The 12142-nt window shown below is 41.4% G+C and overlaps 1 protein-coding gene across 3 annotated transcripts; it reads left to right on the top strand.

Moving 5' to 3' along the window:
* Positions 1-7269: 7269 nt before the first annotated feature.
* Positions 7270-11983, top strand: hsp47 (heat shock protein 47). 3 transcript variants are annotated; one of them, XM_036964600.1, is made up of 6 exons: positions 7270-7383; positions 8390-8451; positions 9541-10163; positions 10306-10404; positions 10519-10751; positions 10919-11983. In XM_036964600.1, exons 3-6 carry the CDS (start codon positions 9578-9580, stop codon positions 11219-11221), a joined length of 1221 nt encoding a protein of 406 aa, XP_036820495.1. In that variant the 5' UTR covers positions 7270-7383; positions 8390-8451; positions 9541-9577; the 3' UTR covers positions 11222-11983.
* The last annotated feature ends 159 nt before the right edge of the window (positions 11984-12142 follow it).

Raw genomic sequence — 12142 nt, 5'->3', positions numbered from 1 at the left:
CCAGGACGACTGATCCATGTAAAGGAAAGAAGGAATGGGGCCATGTATCGTGAGATTTTGAGTGAAAACCTCCTTCCATCAGCAAGGGCATTGAAGATGAAACGTGGCTGGGTCTTTCAGCATGACAATGATCCCAAACACATCGCCCGGGCAACGAAGGAGTGGCTTCGTAAGAAGCATTTCAAGGTCCTGGAGTGGCCTAGCCAGTCTCCAGATCTCAACCCCATAGAAAATCTTTGGAGGGAGTTGAAAGTCCGTGTTGCCCAGCAACAGCCCCAAAACATCACTGCTCTAGAGGAGATCTGCATGGAGGAATGGGCCAAAATACCAGCAACAGTGTGTGAAAACCTTGTGAAGACTTACAGAAAACGTTTGACCTCTGTCATTGCCAACAAAGGGTATATAACAAAGTATTGAGATAAACTTTTGTTATTGACCAAATACTTATTTTCTACCATAATTTGCAAATAAATTCATTAAAAATCCTACAATGTGATTTTCTGAATTTTTTTCTCATTTTGTCTGTCATAGTTGAAGTGTACCTATGATGAAAATTACAGGCCTCTCTCATCTTTTTAAGCGGGAGAACTTGCACAATTGATGGCTGACTAAATACTTTTTTGCCCCACTGTACTTGATTATTCTCAAAGAATTGAAATTACTATAGGATCGTAAAATGAAATGATCTTCAGCCAACACTCTACTGACGAAGACTCTTATAATGCCTTATCATTTTACTTCATAAATCCCTGCAAAAAGAACACCATGTTGTTGAGTGTCAGATTGTTGGTGGACAGTTAGCACCAGCCAGAAGAGAAACAGGAACCCTACTGCCGTCACTACAGCCATGAGTATTTCTTCATATTGTGGTAATATATGAAGTGCTAATAGGCTGTCAGCTCTCTTCATTCATTATGTAAAACATGAATGTAGGCCTTTAGAAAACAATAGATGATGCAACTCTCAGGACAATGTTATGCTGTTTTATTTGGATAATGAGGTTAATAAAAGCTTTTGTCAATGATTCTCACTCACCCAAACGGAACTGATTGTAGTTAACAGAACCGGGCTATGATAAACAGCAGCTTCTGTTCTGGTTGGGGCTCAGCTGTTCATTTCAAACCATGCCATCTCTGTCCAAATTGATTCATGCAATTGCACACATCCAGATTTCCCACACAAAGAATAGCAACATTAGAATGCCCTAAAAAGTGCAGAATAAAATTAGCTCTAAGTTTCATCTTATATGTTTTCTATATGTACAGTGCCTTGCGAAAGTATTCGGCCCCCTTGAACTTTGCAATCTTTTGCCACATTTCAGGCTTCAAACATAAAGATATAAAACTGTATTTTTTTGTGAAGAATCAACAACAAGTGGGACACAATCATGAAGTGGAACGACATTTATTGGATATTTCAAACTTTTTTAACAAATCAAAAACTGAAAAATTGGGCGTGCAAAATTATTCAGCCCCCTTAAGTTAATACTTTGTAGCGCCACCTTTTGCTGCGATTACAGCTGTAAGTCGCTTGGGGTCGCTTGGGGTATGTCTCTATCAGTTTTGCACATCGAGAGACTGAATTTTTTTCCCATTCCTCCTTGCAAAACAGCTCGAGCTCAGTGAGGTTGGATGGAGAGCATTTGTGAACAGCAGTTTTCAGTTCTTTCCACAGATTCTCGATTGGATTCAGGTCTGGACTTTGACTTGGCCATTCTAACACCTGGATATGTTTATTTTTGAACCATTCCATTGTAGATTTTGCTTTATGTTTTGGATCATTGTCTTGTTGGAAGACAAATCTCTGTCCCAGTCTCAGGTCTTTTGCAGACTCCATCAGGTTTTCTTCCAGAATGGTCCTGTATTTGGCTCCATCCATCTTCCCATCAATTTTAACCATCTTCCCTGTCCCTGCTGAAGAAAAACAGGCCCAAACCATGATGCTGCCACCACCATGTTTGACAGTGGGGATGGTGTGTTCAGCTGTGTTGCTTTTACGCCAAACATAACGTTTTGTATTGTTGCTAAAAAGTTCCATTTTGGTTTCATCTGACCAGAGCACCTTCTTCCACGTTTGGTGTGTCTCCCAGGTGGCTTGTGGCAAACTTTAAACGACACTTTTTATGGATATCTTTAAGAAATGGCTTTCTTCTTGCCACTCTTCCATAAAGGCCAGATTTGTGCAATATACGACTGATTGTTGTCCTATGGACAGAGTCTCCCACCTCAGCTGTAGATCTCTGCAGTTCATCCAGAGTGATCATGGGCCTCTTGGCTGCATCTCTGATCAGTCTTCTCCTTGTATGAGCTGAAAGTTTAGAGGGACGGCCAGGTCTTGGTAGATTTGCAGTGGTCTGATACTCCTTCCATTTCAATATTATCGCTTGCACAGTGCTCCTTGGGATGTTTAAAGCTTGGGAAATCTTTTTGTATCCAAATCCGGCTTTAAACTTCTTCACAACCGTATCTCGGACCTGCCTGGTGTGTTCCTTGTTCTTCATGATGCTCTCTGCGCTTTTAACGGACCTCTGAGACTGTCACAGTGCAGGTGCATTTATACAGAGACTTGATTACACACAGGTGGATTGTATTTATCATCATTAGTCATTTAGGTCAACATTGGATCATTCAGAGATCCTCACTGAACTTCTGGAGAGAGTTTGCTGCACTGAAAGTAAAGGGGCTGAATAATTTTGCACGCCCAATTTTTCAGTTTTTGATTTGTTAAAAAAGTTTAAATATCCAATAAATGTCGTTCCACTTCATGATTGTGTCCCACTTGTTGTTGAGTCTTCACAAAAAAAATACAGTTTTATATCTTTATGTTTGAAGCCTGAAATGTGGCAAAAGGTCGCAAAGTTCAAGGGGGCCGAATACTTTTTCAAGGCACTGTATATATATATATATATATATATATATATATATATACACACACACACACAGATGAAACTACTTGATAAACAGAAAGTTATACCGAATGGCACAGAGGTCTAAAGCACTGCATCTCAGTGCTAGACGCATCACTACAGTCCCTGGTTTGAATCCAGGCTGTATCACATCCGGCCGTGATTGGGAGTCCCATAGGGCGGTGCACATTTGGCCCAGCGTCGTCCGGGCTTGGCCGGGGTAGGCCGTCATTCTAAATAAGAATTTCTGGCCAGAAAAGGAACATCTATTTAAATGTATCTAAGCAAACAGCAAATGCTGTCATTCTGACGTCAATTCAATTTGACAGAGGGAGAACCTTAAATGAGAACTGCAAAGTGATTGTTGTCAAGACATTTACAAGTGGATGGCACCCAAAATGATTGAACATCATGTTAGTACTGTAGTAGTGTAGATCCTTTATGCATCCATCTGGTTCATTTTATACTTTGTAATTCTCAATTAGCCAGAGAATTAACAACCCTCGGATGGAAGTAATGGAAAATAAATAATTGAAATCCAATTAATCTCCTCACATGAAATTATGCATGACAGCGAGTGGATCCCCCATCATTTCAAATACACACACACACACACACACACACACACACACACACACACACACACACACACACACACACACACACACACACACACACACACACACACACACACACACGGCTCCACTTACTGGCTGGGAGCTTGCAACGGCACAGAGGACGGGAGGCAGAGTGGTGTTCAGACTACTTCCTGTGACATTTCATGTGTGAGGGAGCTTCAGCAGAGTAGCAGACCCCCTGCTCTCCCTATGCAGGCATCAGTCAGAGACTCCAGCTGGTTTGATGATTCTGTATGTCTCTCCTCCAAAAAGCCAAGCAGCAGGGAGGGTGGCTGGGTGAGGGAGGCACTGGGGAAGTCACAGACTAGGGTCTTTGTACAGGTGAAGGTGTGTGGCGAGAGGGTAAAATTATAACGTAACAGCTTGTGATCTCTCAGGTGATGGAGAACTGGGCTCTTTTTCAATCGTCCTTCCTTGATTTCTCACGTACTCTCTGCTGACCTCTTTCTCAAAACGTATTAGAGGAGAAGATCCAAGGTTCCTTGACTCTGACCTTCTCCAATTGGATCAAAAGTGTTGTCTCAGTGCAAGAAACTTCAGATCAGACAAGGCATTTATTTGTTTTGATTGCCATCTAGTGTCTATGTATAGATTTGCATGGGATTAGTCCCATTGTGAATATTTACACGTTCATTTTGCCACCCTCTTTAATTTGAATGCTTATCTAAATGGGAAAAGAAACAGATTAACGAGTATAATTAATCAAATATGAAGTCCATATTTAGAAGACAGATAACGAGAATAGGAGTTCAATCAGAGCTAACCTCAGGGTTATATTAAAGCCGCAACAATATATTTACCATTCTTTTAAACTGCCAAAATGTGACCTCAATTAAAAATTAGCAAAACTTGAGTCTCCCTCAAGTTTAGCAATTGCACTGTTAGGAGGAAACTTTGTTTCCGTTTATGGAAAATGTGAACCTCTTTAGACCACCAGAGTGCATGCTAATCCAATATCCAAGTATTACGAGCCCTTCCCTAGATGACTATTTTATACAGTCTTTGAACCCACCCCCAGGCAGTTATTAGCCTATTCTGCCAGCTCAGCACAGTCACCGACCTGAAGAGGAGCTAAAGTGAATCAAATCATAATTAAAACAAATCAAATGTAATATGTGGAGCTCAAGAGTTTGGATCAAGCGCTGGATGTTGGAATTATTTTTACTTAATTGATTCTAAGCGATGGAAGTTTAGTTACTTACTTGACAGAAATGCAATAGTTGTTTTTCCAACGTATTGTTTTTGGTCAATGATTGCACATACTATCAACCACAGTATAAACATTTATTGATATGGCATCAAAATGCCTCCTGAAAGATATCCAGTACATAGATGTGTTATTCATGGTAGACTATTCGCGATATGTGAATTGCATGATTGTGATATTCTTTAAACATGCTGCTCTCTACCTATCTTCAAGACGCAGATCTAAAGGTAATGCCACAGAAATGTACATCATTCGGCACCGTGGCAACATCACTGAGGTCTGACATCATACGTTAGTCTTGGCTGCACCCCCCCCCCCCCCCCCCCCCCCCCCCCCCCGCAAGTTTCCTTTAACTGAATAGATCCCTGGTGTCTCTCATGTCGCTGAATGAAGGTACAGAATCCCGCACAGCGATACTGTTTCACATATCCAATCATGTTGAAAATCTCAAGCACCAAAAACACCGTTAGTGTATCTGTAACGGCCGTTGGTGGAAGAAGGTGAGGACCAAGGCGCAGCGTGGTACGTAGTAGTCATTTATTAAATAGAACTGAACACTAAATACAAACTAACAAAAATAACAATCGAAACAGCTCCGTCAGGTACAAAACGGAAAGCAACTACCCACAAAACCCATGTGGGCAAGAGCTACCTGAGTATGGTTCTCAATCAGAGACAACGATAGACAGCTGTCCCTGATTGAGAACCATACCCGGCCAAAAACAAAGAAATACAAAAACATAGAAAAATGAACATAGGATGCCCACCCTAGTCACACCCTGGCCTAACCAAAATAGAGAATAAAAGCCTCTCTATGGCCAGGGCGTGACAGTATCTAACTTCAAACAAGCATGAGAGCAAAATTACAGTTCAGCTGGGTGGTGCATGGGAAAAAAATATGACACTGAAGAACATTGAGATTAAACAGGAAATTAAATGTTTAGGAAACCTCTTCAGTAGCAGCTGCAGACATCTGTTTCTTGTCCTTAACCTTTTAACTTTGTGGGTTTAGTAATAATTAGTATCACCCCAAAGGCCTTTTAATTTCCTATTTAAGTGTTGTGTACAGAGCTACAGAAGAGCGACATAAATGTTTTTTTTTAAATGCCCCTATCACCACCAAGCGTACTAGTCCCTCCATCCTTTCACAGGAGTTTGAATTTGTATTAGTCGTATGTACAGGATACACATGGTATACACTGGCCAACAAAATGCTTAAGTGCAGGTTCCTTCTCTACAATGGAACAACAAGAAATAAATGATAAGAATATGAACATAGAGTAAATGGCTCAGTAGAATAAAATAAACAATATTTCACAGGAGCACCTTTCAGTCCATGTTGGTTTGCTGAATTAAAATGGATTATGCATGTATGAGGCCCTAGTGAGTTTTATAGAGTTCTCACCAAAAAACAAATGCATTGCTAATCAACAGGATAGGGGCATCTTTGCATTAGATAAGATCCATTGGGGATTGGACCAGGCTAGTTTGAACTAGGCCTGGCCTGCCTCATGCAGGTGCTGAGGAATTTCAGAGTATTTGACTCCTACAGAATTAAAAAACGGAGCCTGGGGACATGGAACAGTGGCATGGGTGTGGGAACGAGGTTACGTTTGTAGAAGCCTTGGGGAACCTTTTCCCCCGATCACCAAAAGGCAAGGCTCTCATCAGCTGGCATGTGAGGGCAATTTAAAATAGGGTTGCAAAAAATGTGCGTTTCTGGAGAAAAACTAGCTACATGCACAGTGAAATGATGTGAACTGATGGCATCAGAATTACATCTCACTATATCTATTTCAGAGAAGTTATTCATGGTACCGGCAGAATTTCACATTGTATTACACTAAAAGATTACTTTTCGTTTAAATGGTGTAAAAGGCGATTTCAGTTGCTTGTATTCGGACTGGTGAGGACGTGTTTAGGACAGAGCTTGATTTCTACAGCACTGTTGCTATAGCTCCTGTTCCACAACCCCCATCCTAAACAAGCCTGCAATCAGCTGAGGAAGACGTGGCAGTATGGGGGAGGGGTGTGTGATGGAGAGGCTGAAACTGTAACTACTTTTACAAACTTATAGTAACTACGGTTACAACTACTGTTATAAATGCCATGTGTATTCCCTTCCATAGTCATTGCTTTTGAACAGGATTATTGAAAATACAATACACATTTACACATGCATATGAGCATTGTGCCCGGTGTGCCCATTCACAACTACAAGAGGAAGCCAAAGGGATATCATCACTGACATGCACGTATCCACACTATTGTACTGTACTTTTCTTGCACCTTTCTGTATAAAAACAAAATGACCACATCCATACCCATTTCTATTGTGCTGGTGAAAGTTAGAAAATGTGTGAAAGTTAATATGATGAAAGCTGTGTGTGTGATTGAGTCAGCCTACAGCATTAGGACCATGCAGAGCACTGCATCAAATGGATCCAGGGGGAGGTCTGAAGTCTCCGCTCCAGAGGAGACACATAGGTTTTACATTTGCATACCCCATTCCCAACTTCCAGAAGTTTCTTTTCCATGGTCTATAAAGGCCAGAGAAAAAACTGTAGGATCAGTCAACAGACGAGCGAACCCAGAGAGTGAGGACTGAGAGAGATCGTGCCAAGTTCTGCCAGGTAAGGATTGGGAGAGACTGGGAGAAGGCTTTCTTTTGACCGTGGTTTGTTGGGAAAGCTGTTTTGTTTTAATGTTTAAAGTCAAAGTACAGTGCATGCATTAAGGTTCTGAAATGGCACTGTTTTTAACATAACTCTGTGGAATGTATTCTGTCTTTACGTTTAGTAAAAGGACATATTTCCTATTATCTCAACTGTTTGGTGAGAACTGGAGTAGCTGATAGGATGCCACATTGATGTTCATGCAATGTCTCTGTAAAGGGTATTAGATATGGCAGTTATAAGTGTACTTTGAGATAATATCATTGCTTGATGATACATGTTGATGATTGTTTTTTTAATTATTCGATAAATTAAGAGGGAACTACAAATCATTGCATTAACTTGATTAACTATATATAGTAAATTAAGTTATAGTTACTCAAGTTAATGCAATGATTTTTGGTTCTCTTAATTTATTGAATAATTGTAAACCAAACATCAACATGCATCATCAAGCAACGATATTATCTCAAAGTACACTTATAACTGCCATGTATGTATATATATATGTATGTGTGCCAGTAATTTATTGGGTAAAACACCAACGTTTCAGCATCACTGTGCCTTTTTGATGGTAATTACACACACAAACAAGCAGAACTGCTACTGACTAACATTGCATAGATGATTTTGGGAGTGGTGGGATGTTATAAAAAATCCGAACTTGGTTCTCTGTGGAACTGATGCTGTTCCACTGTGGCATTTCTGATTGGATGGATGTTTTTCTGGGACATGCACTGACCAATGAGAGAAGTTTTGCGTGTGTGTATGCATGATATACCTAACTACGGATCATTATTCAAGAAAACATAAAATACAAAATGTTTTCAACAATGGACCCTATATCAAGGGAAGATGGAAAGAATATCAAAATTTAGAAGTAATAAAATAACTCCGTATGGGTCTGACTAATGCTTTATCAACTGCTCTATGGAGATTACCACATGCACCTCTTTTCTTTCAGAATGAAAAACGAAAACCTTGACATCAGTATGAAAACATTTCAAGGTATCCCAAGAGAATGATGTAAAGACATACAAAGTGAAAAATTCAGAATCTGTGAAAAAAAGCTACACAGCCTATATACTGCCATGTTTTTGAAGGCAGGAAAGCAATTTACAAGTAGTGGAAAATCAAAGGATTGATCAGAAGCCACTCCTCCATATGTATCCTGAGGCTACATATTTGTTCCTTTTGTTTGAACAAGTTGGGCAAAGAAGAGAGGGCTCCTGTTAGTAACAGCTAAAAAGTACCTCCGTAGGTTCTATGTTGACATGATCTATTGACAAAATTGTGCTGTAATGATACCTCTGAGAAATTCTGAATATCATATTTTATTTTAGAAATGGTGTGCTTTTTTTGTTCTACAATTAACAAGAGCACAGAGAGGAATCAAATTACACCCTCAGTCAGAGCCCAGCACTCCTGGCTGCTGCTATAGCTCAAGATTTCTACAGCTGCTGACGTGGCTAGAAACATGGCTGCCTAAAATTGGAACCCATTCATTTATGCAGCTAATTAATGTCATTTAATTGCTGAATATGTGGGACCTCATTCTAAAACCACACTGTAATAACACATTACACTCAGTAAACAAAACATTAAGAACACTTGCTCTTTCCATGACATAGGTTGAACAGGTGAATCCAGGTGAAAGCTATGATCCCTTATTGATGTCACTTGTTATGAAGAGGAGACAGGCTAAAGAAGGATTTTTAAGCTTTTAGACAATTTAGACATGGATTGTGTTTGTGTGCCATTCACAGGGTGTATGGGCAAGACACGATTTAGGTGCCTTTGAAATGGGTATGTTAGGTGCCAAGCACACCGGTTTGTGTCAAGAACTGCAACACTACTGGGGTTTTCACACTCAACAGGACATCCAGCCAACTTGAGACAACTGCGGGAAGCATTGGGGTCAACATGGGCCAGCATCCCTGTGAAACGCTTTCGATGCCTTATTGAACCCATGCCCCGACAAATAGAGTCTTTTCTGAGGGCAAAACCTCAACATACTCAGCGTATACATGCTATACAAAAATAGACCCTTTGAAACAATGGCCTCAAATACCAACACAGGATTTCCAACATTATTGTATTTGTGTCTGCTTTCAGGCTTCTATAGCTGCTCAACAACCAGAAGACAGAAAGGATGTGGGTAACCAACGTTGTAGTTCTGTGCCTCCTGGCCGTTGCGGCCTCCGGAGAAGACAAGAAGAAGCTGAGCAGCCATGCCACCACCATGGCTGACAAGAGCGCCAACCTGGCCTTCAGCCTCTACCACACGGTGGCCAAGGAGAAGGGCCTTGACAACATCCTGATATCCCCTGTGGTGGTGGCCTCCTCCCTTGGCATGGTGGCTCTCGGGGGCAAGGCATCCACCGCTTCCCAGGTCAAGTCTGTCCTCAGTGCTGATGCCCTGAATGATGAGCACCTGCACACAGGCCTGTCAGAGCTCCTGACTGAGGTCAGCGACCCCAAGACCCGGAACGTCACATGGAAGATCAGTAACCGCCTCTACGGCCCCAGCTCGGTCACCTTCGCCGACAACTTTGTGAAGAGCAGCAAGAAGCACTACAACTATGACCACTCGAAGATCAACCTCAGGGACAAGAGGAGCGCAGTGAACTCCATCAACGAATGGGCGGCCAAGTCGACAGACGGCAAGCTGCCTGAGATCACCAAGGATGTGCAGAATGCTGACGGAGCAACAATCGCCAACGCTATGTTCTTCAAGCGTAAGTAGAGTTATTCAAAAACACACAGTAGCCTAGTAGTTAGTACCTTTGACTACTGTTATTACTGTTTATATTGGGACGTATTAAACAGTAAGATTGTGAGATGTGAATATCTTTAGAAAACATTATCCTCTGTCTCCAGCTCACTGGGATGAGAAGTTCCATGAGAAGATGGTAGACAACCGTGGCTTCCTGGTGACCCGTTCATTCACAGTTTCTGTTCCCATGATGCATCGCACCGGTAGGTTTCACTAACCTTTTGAATAGAGACATACCTTACTATATAAGACATTATCTACATCATTATCAAGAGAACTTGACTCATCTATTCTCATCCCATGACTGTGTTCTACAGGTCTCTATAAGTTCCATGATGACACAGAGAACAGGTTGTTTGTGCTGGACATGCCACTGGGCCAGAAGCAGTCCAGCCTGGTGTTCATCATGCCCTATCACCTGGAACCCCTTGACAGGCTGGAGAAGCTGCTGACCCGCAAGCAGCTGGAAACCTGGATGGGCAAGATGGAGGAGAGGGCCGTGGCCATCTCTCTGCCCAAAGTCAGCATGGAGGTTAGCCACAACCTCCAGGTAATCACATCATTGGAATTATATTGTTTGCAATAGATTTAAGGGTCATTAAAGACTTATCTCATAAACTATGACTCAACTCGCAAGCTTGACTTAGAAAGAACATATTTGACTTACATATGAAACGTTTCTCCATATTTCACCGTCTATTGTACACTTCTCTCCAGAAAACTCTTGGTGAACTTGGTCTGACCGACGCTGTGGACAAAACCAAGGCCGATCTGTCCAACATCTCCGGCAAGAAGGACCTGTACCTCTCCAACGTGTTCCACGCCTCTTCAATGGAGTGGGACATCGAGGGGAACCCCTTCGACACCAGCATCTTCGGAAGTGAGAAGCTGAGGAACCCCAAGTTGTTCTATGCTGACCATCCCTTCATCTTCCTGGTGAAGGACAACAAGACCAACTCCATCCTCTTCATCGGCAGAATGGTGCGACCCAAAGGAGACAAGATGCGTGACGAGTTGTAATAGTTAATGGACAGTTTGAGAGATACGGTTACTGATTGAATCATGCCAGGAAATGGTACATGTATTATGGTATGACTGTTACCCCAAGAACACATTCCAATAGGGCATCTGTGGACTGAATATCTAGACCTACTATTGTATCAGACACATTAAGCACTCCCAGGGAACAGGAGTGTATATGTTTGAATGAATGCTGTTTGGCCTTTGCAATGTGCCATAATCAATAACATTGTCAGTCTGCATTTCAATACATTTCAGGAAAAAGCCGAACACCACAAGTGCCTTTTTAGAGTACCTGAACATTGAATAGCAGACGACCCGACAGCATGCTTATATTAAGTATGATCTCTCTGATTTTTGCCTTCCATAAAATCAGACATTTTCCACCGTTCTTTTCACCAGTATAGGTTTGGCTTCTCTCTCTTATTGGGTTTGTGATATGCGTGATTAGTTGCATTATCTTTAATGTTTAAAGAGAAAAAGTTTGTTGCACAAGTGTACTACAAGCTATTTTCATGTCTTACTATTTTCCACTTTCCACCCTGCAAAGTACATTTCTCATGCTTTCAGTTGTTTTTGCCTCCCAGCTGCATTGAAACTGTTCCTCTGCAGTCTTTGATTTGATTGAATTATCTATGCCATTTGCCAACCAAACTGTATGACCGTTGTAGGCATTTACCACTAAACCTTGGAATGTTGCCATAATGCAATGTGGTGTCCTTTTTGACTCTTTTTTTTCAATAAAAAGAAACCTAAAATAAACTTGGTGTCTGCTTAACATTGAGTTTATCCAAGTAAGAATCTGGTCAGTTTCCTCAAACATACTGATACATCATGATCAAGAAAGGGTTAATGTTGCATAGTAAAGGGGCCATAATCAGGATGCAAGCCTCTGAAATGAACTACATTTTGCAGTGAGTG

Source organism: Oncorhynchus mykiss, chromosome 27, assembly GCF_013265735.2.
Source record: "Oncorhynchus mykiss isolate Arlee chromosome 27, USDA_OmykA_1.1, whole genome shotgun sequence".
Lineage (NCBI taxonomy): Eukaryota > Metazoa > Chordata > Actinopteri > Salmoniformes > Salmonidae > Oncorhynchus > Oncorhynchus mykiss.
Note: the sequence above shows the minus strand (reverse complement) of the source record. Positions and strands in the feature narration are given on the sequence as shown.